General features: G+C 37.9%; 1 protein-coding gene across 8 annotated transcripts in view; it reads left to right on the top strand.

Annotated features, from left to right (window-relative positions):
- The window catches only part of NEBL (nebulette), a 344404-nt gene that overhangs the window by 250242 nt on the left and 77217 nt on the right, over nt 1-16945 (top strand). For 6 of the 8 annotated variants that reach the window (XM_041764977.1, XM_041764978.1, XM_041764976.1 and 3 more), the window contains 3 exons: nt 1007-1117; nt 10184-10285; nt 11248-11349. The exons of the other annotated variants lie outside the window; for them this stretch is intronic. In XM_041764977.1, the coding sequence (XP_041620911.1) occupies nt 1007-1117; nt 10184-10285; nt 11248-11349 (315 nt within the window). The remainder of the gene's footprint in view (nt 1-1006; nt 1118-10183; nt 10286-11247; nt 11350-16945) is intronic. 8 annotated transcript variants of the gene reach the window in all.

Raw genomic sequence — 16945 nt, 5'->3', positions numbered from 1 at the left:
ACTATGATAGGCACAGGATATTAAAAGATGTGTAAGAAGATATAGGCGTAGCTCTCAAAGAGCTAGTATTGGTAAAAAGTTTTTCCTTAAGTTCAGCTGTTATTCCTTTCCATTAAAAATTGATCTTATTTTGTTTTTGTGAATACTCTTCTAATTTTTCTCTTTAAATTGCCTTGATTTGCTTGTGTCAAGTTATTCTGTTTAATATCTTTTTATTATAAAACTTGTATGTTTAAAATTACTTTTAAAATTATTTATTTATTCATTCCTGTTTAATTTTTTTTTCATTCATTCATTGAGCAAATATTTATTGACCTTTACCTTTGTGCCAGCACTATTTTGGGTTCTGAGCATCTCCGTTGTTGAGTTTGGTTATTTCTACTTTTGAAGTAATTATTCTTGTACCTTCTTTCCATCCCAGGAGGGAACAAATTGAAGTGGTGGCAATGGATGACATTGGCATAATGCTTATTTCCCTCACAGAGTACAGGCCTTGACATATCTCAGAAATCTGCCAGCATGTTTTATTTTCTCCCAAAGGTTAGGGTGTTTAATGAGGTTTATGTTATATTATAGCTGCGCCTACAGAAAGTCATAACGATTAATTAAAAAATGAAAAATTCACCTTTAAATGTCTGGTCATTTCCCCCAATTTGTCAGTTGCTTTCCTGAGATTTAAACCTTGGACATTTATGACCCTAAAAGCTAGAGATTTGGAAGGTTTCCTAAAACTGTAGCCGAGATTTAAGCTAGTTGAATAGGAGTGGGGATTTCAGCGTGTATATGGTCAAGGACTTTTGAAATAAATGGTAAAGAGCCAGAATTAGTAGTCTAACCTGAAGCACTAATCTTAAAGCATAGAGTATATTCTCTTGTAGAGGCTTAGGCAATTATGACCACCAGTGATGGGATTCAAATACACAAACTCCTAGCAAAACACTGAAATTTAACAGGTAAGAATTTATTATACCCTTGAAGAAACTAACGATGATTTGTGTTTTTAAAGGTTGCCTATAAGCAGAAACACGATGCTGCCAAAGGATTCTCAGATTATGCCCATATGAAGGAGCCACCTGACATCAAACATGCCATGGAGGTCAATAAACACCAGAGTAATGTAAGGAAGCCATCTCTCATGCTGGGAAATTGTATTTGTCCACATCAGGGCTAATGGATACCTTGTTGAAATTTAAATATTACAACACTCCTATTCAAAAAGGACTTTAAAATTTCTTTTTAAAAAATCAACATTGTCATAAGTTCATCTGAATTATTCTATCAAAAGTCACTGAAACCTTGCAGAATGCCTTTAAAATGTCACATCCCTGCAGATACTGGAAATTCTGTTTTGGACCTTTTGGGTTATTGGCATTTCTTAGAGTGCCCTTGACTTGACGGTGAAGCTCCTGTAGTTTCCAGTCTAGAACTGTAGAAGAACTGGGCGAAAGGGCACCCAGAAATCACTGTCCCCAAGGAAGGGTCACTCACAAATGCCAGTGAGATAGTATTCCACTAGTGTCTCTTTTGGAATGCATATGGAGAGCAAACAAACTCAAGACCCCTGGAGAACACGAAAGCAGTTGATGCCTATAGGCTGGCTTAGCAGCAGAAGCCATGGGAAAGGAAACAAGCCCATAGAAAATGAATTCTTTTATAAGTTACAAGTTAGCAGATTATAAAGCTGTAAGTTAGCAGGTGCATCAAAACTTTCATGTGCTTGCGCAATGACCACCACTATCCTGGTGGCCTAGAAGAATAATTTCTTCCTTGAAATTTCAGTGGGAACTTATTTGTCTCCCCATTATGAGTCCTTTGCTGTCCAGGAGGAATGTAGGGAACTGTTGGTTAGATTCTTTATGGGCTACCATCAGTTGGGATAAAGCTGTATGCTTTTGTTGGGCCAAGAAACTCCCTTTCTTTGGAGAGTACCTGAAACACCTTTGTCATCTTGCAGGGACTCTGGTCCACCATTTAGTTTTCTCACCAAATGGTGCTTTGCTGACTCCGTGTCCCCAGAGCCCCTGCTCTGCAGTGTCTCTTCCCAGGATGGCGATAGTTATCTGATATTAAATTGCAATAGATTGATGCTTAAGTAAAAACGGAACAACATTTTACATTTTAACTCCAATGTGTAAACATATGCCAGTACCAAGACAATTTCCCAAGATGGTTTAACCTTGATGAGAGATGAGAAAGCTACACGTCTGTAATTACAGCAAGGCCATTTTAAGGGGATGCTTCGGAGGAACGGTTTGCTTACAGAATGACGGTCATAATCATAATAACTACCACTTAGCTAGCAGGGCTGCGCAGCAGGAATTGTGCCCAGACTCTGATCATTTCCAACTCTCACAAAGTCCCTGTACCAAGTCCTATCCTGTAGATGAAGAAAAGGAGACAGAGTCAAACTCCTTTCTGTTATGCCCTGCTACCTCCCTCTTAAAAGTCATTGGTTGTTGGTCAAGAGTTTAAATGAAATTTTTAAAAAGTTTTTGTTTATTTATTTATTCACAAGAGACACACAGAGGGAGGCAGAGACACAGGCAGAGGGAGAAGCAGACTCCCTACGGGGAGCCTGATGTGGGACTTGATCCCAGGACCCAGGGATCATGACCTGAGTCGAAGGCAGATACTCAACACTGAGCCACCCAGGCGTCCCTTAAGTGAAATTTTAAAAATGTGGGGCAAAAGAGGTGATCATCAGAATTTAGATCAAGAGATTCAAGGCACTGCAGGAAAGAAAGCGGCCGTGGTGGTCTGGGAGGGGCGGGAGCGCATTACACGGACCCTCGGGAGGCCCTCTCCAACTCTATAATTCAATGAAATTCAAATACGAAAGTTCCTTATCATAGAACTGGGGTGATTATTTTAACTCTGCCTTTTCTTTTAAAAGGTCTTTGATTGAGGGATTGAGGGAATAGAGGATAAAGGCCTTTTCTCTTCCATTCAATACTGTGTACTTATGGGAGAAGAATGTATTTACTTACACTCCTCTGCCTACTTGGCTCAGCCTTCACATGCAAAGTTTGTCCATATAATAGGATTTAGAAAGTGTTTAAGACTATTTACTCAGATTTAAAGTGGGAATGATATTTGTATTCTACCTGCGAAGGAGTTGATATTCCCCTAGAGTCACGGCACTTAGAATAATACATTTGTTGTCCCTACAATATGAAATTTAAACACAGGTCTTGGAAGCCACAGAAAGGCAAGTACCTCTCCTGGTTCATAGGTGAGGCTAGTGTGTGTCCACAAAAGATGAAACTCTGGCTCCCACAAAACTTCAGTCCGGTGCAACTCCTTTGCAAAGAATCCGCTGGTAGAGTTACCCTTTCATAATGTGGGGTGTCCCTCTATGTGATACCTATAAATGACCTGATTTTACTGAAAATAAAATATGTTGCCACATGTACATCTGATTTACCCAGAAAGTGCATGTCAGCATCTTGGCTTACCTTTTTATGTTTCTACCAAGAGCGGCTTTCCAATATCTGTGAGAGAACCAAGGAACTGGGGCAACTGCAATTTAAACCTTTTAATTTCTACCTTCTTTCAGCTCAAACTTTTATTAGAACATTTATCAATGGGCCAAAGGGCAGGATTTTTCTGTCAGAATCATTCTCTCCCTGTGTCTTTGGAGGCATGAATAAGCAGAAGAGGTTTTGGAGAGGACTTCTGTGTGGGCCAACGGAATTCTCACCTCTGCATAACTGAGGATTTTGAGAGGAAGACTATTCTAGGGGCACTCGTCTCTTCTGTCGCTGCCATCCCATGCCCTGTGCCAAATTCAGGGAGCAAGGAACAGGGGAAAATCATTTATCTGAATACCCTCCACTGTAGCATATAGTAGGAAAGGAATTTGGAGTCAGACTACATATTCCCTGGATGATCTTGGACACGTCACTCATATCTCTATCTCAGTGTTCCCATCTGTAAAGTGGCGCAGTGATGTCTACCTCACTGGGCTCTCATGAGTATTAAATGAGATGGTATATGTCAAGGGCTTTGTAGAAGAGCAGCTCCATAAAACATGAGTTTTCTTTGGTCCTCCTCCAATTTTAAAGGGTGATTTGAGAGGTTAGGATGATTTCATGGCCAATTTGAAATATTAACAGAGCTAGCTTTAGAAAAGGGCCAATTCCATATGAAATTTATATTAAGAAGTATTTAGGTCAGAAGGGCATGTTCAAAATGTTCCTGAACCCATAGAACTACCTATCTTGCTGATACTCTAATCAAGAAGTGATTAAAAACAGCCAATCTAAATCCTTTTGTATTTTAAGGGATGTACCCCTGCCAAATTCTTCTAATGAAATTAGAGAAACTGGAGATAATCTATCCCGTTACTTTCCCCTAAAGATGGGCTTGAAACAAAAACCCCAGTAACATTATTAGTTCTCATCAATCTTATCAGAGACATGAAACTCAATAGTTCTGAAAGAAGTCAAACAAATTTTGAACTGCCATCTTGGGTTTTGTAAGTAATGTGGTCCATATAGACTTGTTATGAAATTGGAGTGGTAAACTCTTCCAAAACACCATATTGGTAATCAATTCAATGTGTATTAGAAGGAAATATTCACCAAGGGAAACAAGAGACTTAATATTCAAGAATGATATATATACTTTCTTAATGGTAATAAAAACTTATCAGGAGATGAAATTTCTTTTCCATCGGAAAGTGAAAAAGCTTAGCGATAAATCAGTAAAACGATACTGGAAAAGCAGTCATGGTTCTTTGTGGTTCTCTGATGTGACTTATGATAACAGCACTTTGGGAGTTAGTATTAAAATAGATATGTTAGTGTTTTGTCCATCTCCAAGACTGAATAGTTGGTAATACCCATTCTGCCTTCTTCATAAGATTGTGGTGGTGGTAAAATTAACTCAAGAAGAGTAAAACTTCTATCAGCTCTAAATGATTTTTTAAAAAATCAACAATGACAATAATAATAATGAGAAAGATACAGCTCTGTGTTTTACTGCACCTTTTAGGAGACTGAAAACTTTTCTGCCTTCTGATGGATATCAGATCCTGCACTTATTTATATATAAAAGTTTACATTCTCTCATAAAAATAATGTTTACAATTTAATGCTTTGCTAGTTTTTTTTTGTTTTTTTTTTTTTTTGCGTATAGCATGCCCAGCCTAAGACAGAATTTCCAGTCCATGAGCCTGATGATTCCTGGGGGCTTCTCTAATGTAAGAGTTTATGATAAAAGTATTTCTTGGGAATGACTGCACTAGTGCTTCAAGATTATAACTAAATATAGGCCACACTACTCCCTTCTGTTCCACAAACTTAAAATATATAACCTTTCTAGTCTCTTCTCACCAGGAATCATGTTAACCTTCATCAGAGTAGCAAAGGGTATGATGGTTCTGGACCAGTTGGGTGTGATCTCCTTAAGTCTGCTCACCAGCCCTAACTCCTTGACAGGTGTTTGCCATCCTCGTTGTCCCCTCACCTCTCTATCTTGGCATCTCCAAGTACCTAAATCTGAATCTCTTATTGGCCAAGCCTAACTCAGAACAATACAAGGAAGGGGATTCTGGATACCTCATTCCAGTCTTGGGAGGGAATGCTAATGAAGTCTGGTTGAATACAGACAATGCAGCATAACAAGGGTGGGATGATGATTTAATGTGTTCGTGCATATAAAGTGTTCAGAACGATGCCTGGCACATTGAACCCTCTGCACAAATGTAAAAAAATTGCAAAAGCCGAGATTAAAAGACAATAAAATGATAAAAGTACAAACTGAAGGACAAAGTGGACATGGTGATACAAGGAAGAAATTCAGAAACAAATTTTGATAGAATTATATCTTCATTGGAGGCAATGAAGAACAGATTTGACCCTGCAGGAAAATCGTGAAAGGGGACTCTGTTAGTCAGGCATTTCCAGATTTAGCAACAGAACTCCATCTCAAGTTAGCTAAGTAAAACACGAGATTTTATTGGTTTACATAATTGGAAATTCAAGCAACCTTCAAGTATAACTGGATCCAGAGGCTCACAGAGTCTTCGGGACTCTTCCTCTCTACCCACCTCATGGCTTTGCTTTCAGACAGACTCTGTCTAGGTGGTCTCAAGATGACTGCTGGTCTTTCCAAAATTCAATCATCCCCACAGCAGCTGATCCCAGAGGGAAGGACAGCAGCTCTTTCTCCCCCAGCCTCAGATGCATCAGTGACTCTGGCCCTCCTTGGGGTATATGTCTGCTCTCTTATTGAGCATGGTTTCCAAAGGGATGAGATGTCTGATTGGACTGCTGGTCATGTGGCCCCTCTGGTCACCATGAAGGTAGGCTGCATTGGACAGCCCCACCAAATCACATGGTTGGAGGGAGGGGCAGTTTCCAAGTAAAAAACCCCAGGCAGATACAAAAATTATATTTGTCTATTCACAGAGGCATAATTTAGGAAAATGACCCAGGTATGTGGAAAAGTCCAAGGAAATATTTAGTGGGGAAAAAAAGGAGGAAGAGATCAAGAATGTATGGTAATAATTTCAGGTGTTCTTGAGGAAGAAACCACCATCAGTCTTTGCAGAGAAGACTGTATATTGACATATATTATTAAAAAGAAGAAGCAGCTTGTCTTGGATATAAGATCAATGTATAAGGAAATGATCATCATATGATAATTACTTTGTTGTCTCATGTGGGACCTCTGGAAGGAAATGATGAAACTTCATTGAAATGTATAATAAAAGATGTAAAGAAATGAGGAAATATACCTTATTCTCTCAGGAACAGACTGAAATAGTATTGAGAGATTTTTCCTTAAGTCACTTTATAGTTGGGTGCAATGCCCACTAAATAAAGTTCCATTTGTTTCCTCTGTGGAACTTACTAGAATTATTCTAATGGTCATTAATGAGAATAAATAGTTAATATTAAGAAAAATTTTGAAACAGAAGAACAGCAGACAGAGTGTGGTGGAACAGGTGTAAATCCCTATAGTCATATGTTTAAGAAATGTCTGAGTGAGGCAGTGAATGTTAGGTCTTTAATATGCTACCTGGTCCATAACAAATGGCCGAAAATGGAGTTGATGAGTGGTGTTATTATTTCTCCTCTTCCTCTTTCTCCTCTTCTTCCTTCCCCTTGTCCTCCCTCTTCCCATTTCTCTAGTCCTGCTTTCCCCTTCTATGCTCTGAGGATGCAGGAGGGAACAAAACATGAAATAAAATGAGGCAAACTCAATCATTGATCCTTGAGGTAAAGTCAAGCATTGACCCTTGAGCTTGCACCCATCCTGAGCCAATGATTTTCAGGAGTCCCTTTTTCTCTTCTTACTCAACAGTATTGCACAGAACCCCATCTTGTCATGAGAAGACAGCCTGAAGAGTGGAGGCCAGTCAGTTGTCCCAATACAGTGAGGTGTAGGGTTTGCATTTATTTTGGAAATAGAAAAAAGCACATCTATTCTTTGGCCGCCCACTGCCAAACCTCTCTTATGCCATGCACTGTTTTTAATCTTCCTGGGTGCGGACAGACTGCAGAACAGGGCAGAGATGTCCTGCAGGCCCCTGAGAGATAACCAGGAGAGCGTCTCTCAGCCCCCACAGCGGGTCAGGAGGAAGAAGAGGAGCACAGCACTGGGTCGGCCGTCGCCCTGTCCCCAGGGTCCCCAAGGTCGGGTATCCTTGCCGAGAGCCACGACCAGGAGTCTGGGGCCCTGGGCCTCCCCTCGGAAAGCCCTGTTCTGCAGGGCTATTCTGGAAGATCTGACTAGTGACAGAGCTTCCGTGCTGTTCTCCTGGGTGGCTCTGTGGTGTCCGCTTGTTTGAATTTGCAGCTCTTGTCAATCTTAATATTTGTTTTGAGTCACATATGCCGGCCTCTAATTTGCAATTTACATGGATGATGGGGCCCTATTCAGAGTCCTGCTCCTGCTGCCTTTGTGCCTCTCTCCTCTCTTCACGCAGTCATTAGGCTGAGCAGCATATAATTACATAACCCAAGCGAAGCTTAGATTTCTGGAAGGTTGCAGCTCTTTTCAAAAAGTAAGGGTTTCCATTTTTGTCTTCATTCTTTTCTAAACAAAAAGACATTACCCCCCTGTGGTTCTCGTATGAATGCGGTGACTTAGAAACAGTTAGTGTCGTAGGTGGGTAGTAATTTTGGTTTGTTTTCACCTGAGAGTCAGTTTTTGTTTACACAGCTTGTGTTTAACTGAGTGCAAGCGGAGGTCGATTGGCCATCATTGGTGCATGAGCGGTGGTGTTATTTGAAGCCAATGAAACTGGCTTCATTTTAAATCCCTAAAGATTTAAAGTTCACCCAACAGTATAACTCAGCTTTCAGCCCATTTTCATGTTTCTTTTGATACCTGTGTGCACAAAACCTACCTGATTACTTGTTAAGAGAAAGCCCGTGAAAACAGGTGTTCTTGCTGAAATTATGTTAATTCTATTGAAGTCACGCTCACTTGTTAGACAGATTTATGATTATAAACATAGTTTAAATGGTAGTCTTGGTGATGAGGCAAATGTAAGCCCTTAAAAGAGTAAATAAAGATATATGCAAATATTTCACTGAAATAAAATAATATAATGCATAGGAAGCCTATCAAAGTGTTAAAGCATTTTCATTTCTCATACCTGATATTATTTTTGAAAGAAGAAAGTACAATTTTTTTCACCATACAAGACTGAAAGGAAAAATAACAAGATACATTGATAGTATCTAGAATACTGACTCATATTGATCAATGGTGAAATTCATTAAAATGTAGACTTGAGCCTCATTTTCTGGGAATGTCCAAACTTAGGGTTGGACCTGAGGAATCTGGTGTTTGAATAAGTGCCTTACATGATGCAACTGTAGAACGTTTGCAGACAACATTAGAAATATGTGTTTTGGGGTCCCTGAGTGGCTCAGTTAGTTAAGCGTCTGCTTTTGGCTCGGATCGTGATCCCAGGGTCCTGGAAATGAGCTCACCGGGCTCCCTGCTCAAAAGGGAGTCTGATTCTCCCTCTCCCTCTGCCTGCTGCTCCCCTTGCTTGTGCACTCACTTCCTCTATCAAATAAATAAATAAAATCTTTTTTAAAAAAATATTTGTTTCATACAAATATAAACAATTGTGCATTTTGTATAGATGTTCAGTTTTATGTTTCTGTGTTCTACCTTTCTATGCCTTGAGAAAATGAAGGTGGGTCTTAAAAATGACCAGGGCTGCACTCTTTACATTAGATCTTTAATAGAGCTAATGTAATGGACAAGCCAGCCAGTCCCTGATGATATTGTCAAATAGAATTATATCTGGAAAATAGATAATACTCCTTCAGCTCATGACTGACCTCAGGAAGCAGAGAAGTGGACAGATTGGTGAGGTATTGATGGTAGGACATTATACCAGTTCTCATCTGGTCTCTCCTCTCGTTTGTCGAGTTAATCTAAATAGCCACCATTGTCTAAAGTATGTTTGGTTAAATTTACCTGTATTTTTCTCTTTAAATGGCTGTTTTCCACACTTCAGCTTGATTATATCTCATGTGCATTCAGAGAATGAATATTCCTTAGTGTCTTTGCTTTTGTTTTTTTGAGGTTCAAGTCATTGCGATGATATTTGCAAGGTAATAAAATTATCAGTACACTTGACTAGACTTGCTGGTCATGGGCATTCTTTAAGATTTTATTCATTTATTCATGAGAGACACAGAGAGAGAGTCAGAGACATAGGGAGAAGCAGGCTCCCTGCAGGGAGCCCTACGTGAGACTCGATCCCAGGACCCCGGGATCATGACCTAAACCAAAGGCAGACGCTCCCCGCTGGCATCCACAGGGAGTTGGCACTGTGTGATGGGCAAAATAAAACACTTGCTCAGGGCATTCTGTATGTGAATATGTACATACATGCTTATATGAGATGATATGCTTTTCAGGGTGGTATATGTAAAATGCCATAAAATTGGTTTTGTGCTAAAGTCTTGGGCTCACATTTTTTAGGTCGTATGAATCCGGGTCATATGCAATAATGCTAGTGAGACTTGGGTATGGTAGAAAAAGTAATGTATCTTATATAAATGTTGTGCATAAAAAAGTAAAAATACAATTTATGGTCGGTGGGTTCTCTAAGATGACTATGGCCAGGATAAATGAAGACTGGTAGTTATATAGAATTACTAATTTTTTCTTTCTCTTTCTTTCGATCACAACTCTCTTTGATCAGATTTCTTATAGGAAAGATGTGCAGGACACTCACATGTATAGTGCGGATCTCAACAGACCAGACATCAAGATGGCAACACAGATCTCCAAGATCATAAGCAATGTAATCTCCCTCTCTTATCTTGAGCAGAAATGATTTCTTATTTTTGCAAGAGACAACACATGGCGTTGGTAGTTTTAAATGGTTAATTTAATTAGTGAAATTAATCAATCTCAATAACATCTCAAGTTTTTTTTTATCTGAATTATCCATTTGGCAATGTAAGTTATTCAACTATATGCAGAAACTGCCCAAAGTTGCCTTGACTCTGGCTAATGCAGACATCCTCTTAGAGAAGTAAGTGCTCTGTTGGCATTAGGTAGCATTTAGATATCTCAGCCTAGAAGTTAACTTTGTCAGTCATCTGGTTCCGTATTATTTCTCACCTTACCCTGTCCCAAAGAACTTCACTTGGCCTTGTTTCCATTATGTTACTGTTAATTGTGCAAATTCTTTTTTGCCAGCATTTATCCTTGTGCATTTTCTACACATTTTGGCTGTTTTCTTACCTTCTCTAGATGTCCTTCTTGATTATTACCATTTTACTTAAACATACCTTGCACCTTGGTTAAAAATAATGACTTAAAAAACAAATCAAGTATTTGGATAACACTGACTATGCTCACCTTAAAAATCAATAACTATATACAAAATTTAATGGGATGTTAACCAAATGGGATTAGATCAGTTCCTAAGACTAAAGAGCCCATGCAAGCTATCTGATTGCAGAAAGCAGGGTCTCAATTATCCAGAAATTTCTCCTAATTTTTTCAGTGTTTTACATAAACACAATGATGATGACAGGATACATAGACTCAAATTTAATAATTATTTTACTACCAAAAAAGTTGAGTTTATTTAAATACTAACTCAATTTCTACTTTACCAGTCAGCATTTTAGTATTTGGTGAATGATAAGGAATGTTTTGTGGACTGAGGTCTATTATATTTTATTTTAGCTAATGTTAATGTAATTCTTCATTGGAAAGTAGAAATATTAACATTCTCTTATTTATTCATTTTAGGCAGAATACAAGAAAGGGCAAGGAGTAATGAACAAAGAGCCTGCTGTAATTGGAAGACCAGATTTTGAACATGCTGTGGAAGCTTCTAAACTTTCTAGTCAAGTAAGACTCTAGTGATAATTCCACAATGATTTTATTCAGAGATTTTGTTTCTAGTGGCACAGGAAAATATTTCATTTTAGATAATATCTTTAACTGTAAGAATATGCAAAGATAATGTTTCCGAAACCATTTCAGATAGGATTGCAATAATTACAAATTTCAGTAAGGGATAAAAATAAGTTCAATTTTAAGTATAAAACAAAAGTTTTCTTTTATCCTGGCTCCAGTTCTAACCTTTTCTCAATGAGATTAGCATATTGTCACATTTTCTAGGATTTCTAGAATTCAATAATCATGAGATCGTTTAGATTAGATTAGATCAATAATTAGATTGCTATCGATTTAAACACACACAATTTTTAACTAGGTAATAAAATACCGATTTTCATATGCTTTAATCACGAGATAAGAAAGAGGTGATACAAATGAAGAAAACTTTGAAATCTTATTGAAGAACATCAAACAGGATCTGAAAAGTATAAAGACATGTCATGTTTTTGGCTGAAAATCTCACTAGATAAAAATTGCAAGTCTCCCCAAATTAATATATAGATGTCATGCAATTTCAATTACAAGCCAATAGATTTTTTTTAAGTATATGGATAAATGATCTTAGAGTTTGAATAGAAAGGAAATGCCTGAGAAGAGCCTTTAAAAGTATGAAAATGAAGACCAGTGAAGGAGAACTTAAGTTATGGGTTACCATAACATAATATAAAACCACTGAAATTAAATCAATATGGGATTAGTACAGTAAGAGATAAAATAATCAGTAGGAGAGAATAGGGAATCCTGAAATAGATTCCAATATGTATAAGAATTTAATATATGATGAAAGTGTTGGTTCAAGTCAGTGGGAAAAAAGTTATATTAGTTCATAAATGGTGCTGACATAACTGTCCATCCATCAGAGTAAAAATAAAATTGGACCTGAATCTTAACCTATATATATAAAATGAATTCCAGATGGATTAGATATGTGAATATAAACAATAAAATAATTTTAAAATCTTAAAAGAAAGCCCAGGAGAGTATATATACCACATAAGGATGACAGAGTTGGTCTTAAAAAGACCAGAGATCCAGAAGCTATAAAAGGATAGTTAGATGTACCTGACTATAGAATTAAACTTTTTCAGTGGAAAAATAATAATATTTGCCAACTTAATAGTATCAAAAGCAACTTTTATACAGTTATGGTGTTTTTGACTTTGAATATACGCATTCCTCAATTTCTTGGATTACATTTCAAAATGGAGTGGAAACTTAAATGAGGAAACTATAAAATCAGACTGAAGAGTATGAAATGACATCTGAATCAATGAGAAGACTGTGGTCTAGCTCAGGAGTCTCAATACTCAATATCATAGAAATGCTATTTCTTACAAAAATTAATTTTAAAAATTCCATGCAAAAGGCACCTGGCTGGCTCAGTGAGTAGAGCATGCAACTGTTGATCTTGAGGTCATGAGTTTGAGCCCCATGTTGGAGGGAGTTTACTTACAAAAATAAATAAAATTTAAAATTTTTTCCTAAAAAAAAGATTCCATGCAATTCCAGCTAGAATCCAAACAGACTTTTTAAACCTTTTGAATCAAATCAAATACTTGAATAAATTAAGTTGGATTGTCTATGGAGAAGGAAGGGTCTGAGGAAGGCTTTTTAAATGTAGAAAGAAGAGCAGTGGTCTTCAAATATTTGGAAAAGCACTTGCAATGTAAATGATCAGAACATTTTAATATCTAGAATATAAAAAAGTTTTTTAAGAGTGAAAAGAAAAAGACTAACAGCCCTGTAGAAAAATGAGTAGAGGAGATTAATTAACAGTTATAGAAGGGCAACGTAATAACACAAACATTTTAAAAGATGCTCAAATTTATTAGAAGAAAGAGAAAGGCCAGTCAGGCATTTATATCTGTCATGTCCTGTGAGTGTGGAGAAGGACACCAGTGCGGACTGTGTAGTTGAAAGGGTTTGGTGTAACAGGTAGTTTGAGCTAACATGGACTGAGAGAGAGAGAGAAATGTCTGCTCAAGAGAAGACCCCCAAATAAAGTTTGGGGACAGGCAGGACAGTGAAGAAGGGTCTGACAGACACAGAGGCTCCCAGCAAGGAGAGGGGCATCATGAGTACACATGGAAATTTGGGAAGAGTTTCAGTGCTGTAATGATGGTAAATGGGTCAGTGTTGTATTCATTTGGACCACAGGCCATATTTATGGAGCAGAATAGGAATTATGTGTTCTATAAAAGGCAAAAAGGGAAAAAAGTGATTTCAAGTGCAATAATAGGGAGCCTTGTACTGTTGAGGAGTCACCAGTAATTGTCACCATTTTAGCTATCGTCTCTTAAGTACCCTCCACTTTCAGGTAGGAAATGAATTGTGGCCGAAAATTTGGAGCAGAGAAGCATCGTGAAGAAAGTGCTATATGTAAGGAAGGTTAGCATAGGAGCGCTGTGCAGACCAGGCGTCCTGGAGGCCAGCTAGAATGGTACCATCTTGGTCCACACATGGGGTGCTCACAACCTGGGGCAACTTGCTGCTCGTGGGGTAAACGAGAGATGCCCGAATGTCAGTGCACTGACATATTAATTATTTAGTGTCATATTAATTATTTTATTATTTCTAAGGCACTTCCACTTACCGAACAACTTTATGACTCAGGAGGCTATGGATGCGCTAAGAGCCTGGGACATGTTCTCATCCAAGGGTGGAGGTGGCTGGTGGCTCCAGGGGCTCTTCTCATTCTAAATAACACTTGGTAGAGAGGCAGGGCATCTTAGCACACACTTAGCAACTCTTCTTTAGCCTTTTCTGGGGACAGAGACCTCCCATAGATTTTATGTTTAGGAGAAGCAGCAGATTCTAGAAAAGCAGTGTGGTTTGGTTGAGAGGTTAGGAAAATGGGCTCTGGAGCAGGACTGCCTGAGCCAAACTCCTGTTTCTGCCTCTTGCTGGTTGAGTGACTTCGGACAGTGTCTCCATCTGCAGTTTTCCTCATCTGTAAAATGGGAAAATGACCACAATAGTTATGTTTTAGGCTTGTTGTTGGTGTTAAAATGCTGCCTGGCCCATAGAAATACAATATAACTTCACAAGAATGATTTAACTGCCAATAGTCAGAATGGCTTCGCTCTGCCTTTTTATGGGAATTCACACACAAATTGAAGGGGGATTAGTCACACTCGCCGAGATTCCAGTCTGAAATTCATTCCTTCATGATCTTATTTGAGAGTTCTTAGCAGAAAATTTTCAGATTTGAGCTTTTATTTTGATATTTCAAATTCATTCACCAGAAATCCTACCATTTGAGCCAACCTCAGTTTCTAAGCAGATTAAAAAAAAAAAATCCGAATCCTTTAGCAACTGAAGGATCAGATATCTAAGCAGGTTGTAATTTGCAAGTTACACTCTGTCATCTTTATTTTCTCCATGACATTCTTGCTGCTCTCATAGTGTGTCAACTCATCAGAAGAAAGGAAACGTGGGCACATGAATATATAGGGCTTCTGGAATGAACTTGATGCATTCCATTTGTATTTTCAGGTGGATGAACTAGAGACAAGGGCAAAAAGTATGGTTTATTATTTTCATTGGCAACTTTGAAGATCGCATACATATTCTCTTGTCCGTAACCTAATGACAGACTGTGAATAGGGGAACACTCAAAGACAAAGAAATATTGAGAAAGGAAGTGACTGAAGAATGTCAACAACCAGGGGACCCTGGGCGGGGTGAATGCAGGAAGAAGGCAGATCATTCCAGGAGCAATGTGTAAGAGAGGAGGCACAGAGAAGCCGGTGCTTGAGATTTGTAGTGTTAAGACCTGCCTGATGAGGAGTGAAGATCGAGAAAGCAAGGGAGAGATTTCTCCCAATTTACCAGTAAATTTTGCTCTGTGGGATTAATGCCAGAAAAAGTAATGGAAACACAAAACCCTTCCTGCTGACTTGCACCATAGCTTTGCCTCCCTAGTTGTAAAGTTTCTTTGTTTAAATTTAGAAGGCACAAAAAATTAAGGTCATGTAATTAAGAGAAAATTAGTAAAGAAAAAAAAAGAAATCTTCTGTGCCAAGATCATGAGATTGGTTTATTTACAAGTATCTCAAATGTCAGCAGAGTAACTGTTAAAAAGCCATCATCTTAAAAAATTCTTCTAGGATCAGTTAATTTGTTAATATGTTCGTATATTGTCTTCATTTACTACTGGAAATTTATCGACGTGATGAATGGAATTCTTTTAGTTTTATAACATCAAGGAAAACTTTTGTATTTATAATAACTAGTGTTTGTTCTAAAATTGCATGTGATGTATTGATAAGCATGGGTTTGAAACATAAAAAGTACATTTGAGATTGCTGTTAAGATTTAATTATAAATATTGTTCTCAAATTGAATGGGGATGTTAATTGGTTTGGAGAATCTCCCATTTCCCTTCCTGGCAAGCACTCTCCCAACCAACCTCTTTACACCCAAGTATTGGCTTCAAGGTCATGTCCTTGAGTTGCCAATTTAAATTGTATTTCTCTCTCTCATTTATTCTCAGTTCTTTTTTTTTATTGTTCTTAACACAATTTGTATTAGTCATATACTTATATGTATGTGTATACTTATATGTATATGTATGTATACTTATATGTATGTTATTTTTAAAGATTTTATTTATTCATTTGAGAGAGAGGCAGAGAGGGAGGGAGTATACCACAGGGGGAGGGGCAGAAGGAGAGGGAGAAGCAGACTCCCTCTTGAGCAGGAAGCTGGACACGGGGCTTGATCCCAGGACCCCGGAATCATAACCTGAGCTGAAGGCTGATGCTTAACTGACTGAGCCACCCAGGTGCCCTTATCTATACATGTATGTTTTAAATATCTCCTTTATTATCACACAGGGGGCTTTATGGAGGCAGGATTGACATGTTTAATTCATCATTATAGAATGACACAGACTGGACTTCAATAAATACATATCAACCAACTAATCAAATTTCTCTAGATCGTTCACAGTTGGTGCCAAGTCAGGAAGATGTTATTTTATTATGCAAATAAGGACAGGGATATGATTTTGTGTAAAATTCAGACTTGAGAATACTGTTGATTTTCTGACAAGTTCTACATAGGAATCTGGTTATACTATCTTCCTTGACAGCTTTTAGTTCAATTTCACTTAAGATTGGAGGTATAGGTATGTAGCATTATGTTGTTTACTTTTCATTTTCGCTGATAAGGTATGCTTATTGAATTTTCCTTTTTTTTTTTCCTAACAGTTGTTTTTATGGCTGTGATGGAAAGCTTACATTTGGGGTCTGCTTTTTTTCTGCCTTTTTCTGACTCTGTGAATCCAAGTCATAGATGGTGCTGTGAAACCCAGCACCCCTCGTGGCAAAGCTTTGAACTACTAGGTTTAGAAGTCAGGCTTCAGATCATTGAAACATTGCCTTTTCCAGATTCAGTTATGAGGAATGAATTTAAGTGATATTATTGTAGTTTAACAGTTCCAGTATTTCCTCTAAGTGTGGGCCCTTGAAAGTCTTGCTAAATCTGTTAAAATTCCTTATAAACTTTTAGGAGTATGATACCTTTCCTATTTAAAAAAAAA

The sequence above is a fragment of the Vulpes lagopus genome, chromosome 8, assembly GCF_018345385.1.
Source record: "Vulpes lagopus strain Blue_001 chromosome 8, ASM1834538v1, whole genome shotgun sequence".
In the NCBI taxonomy this organism is placed as follows: Eukaryota; Metazoa; Chordata; class Mammalia; order Carnivora; family Canidae; genus Vulpes; species Vulpes lagopus.
This window is presented reverse-complemented; position numbering and strand designations above follow the sequence as displayed.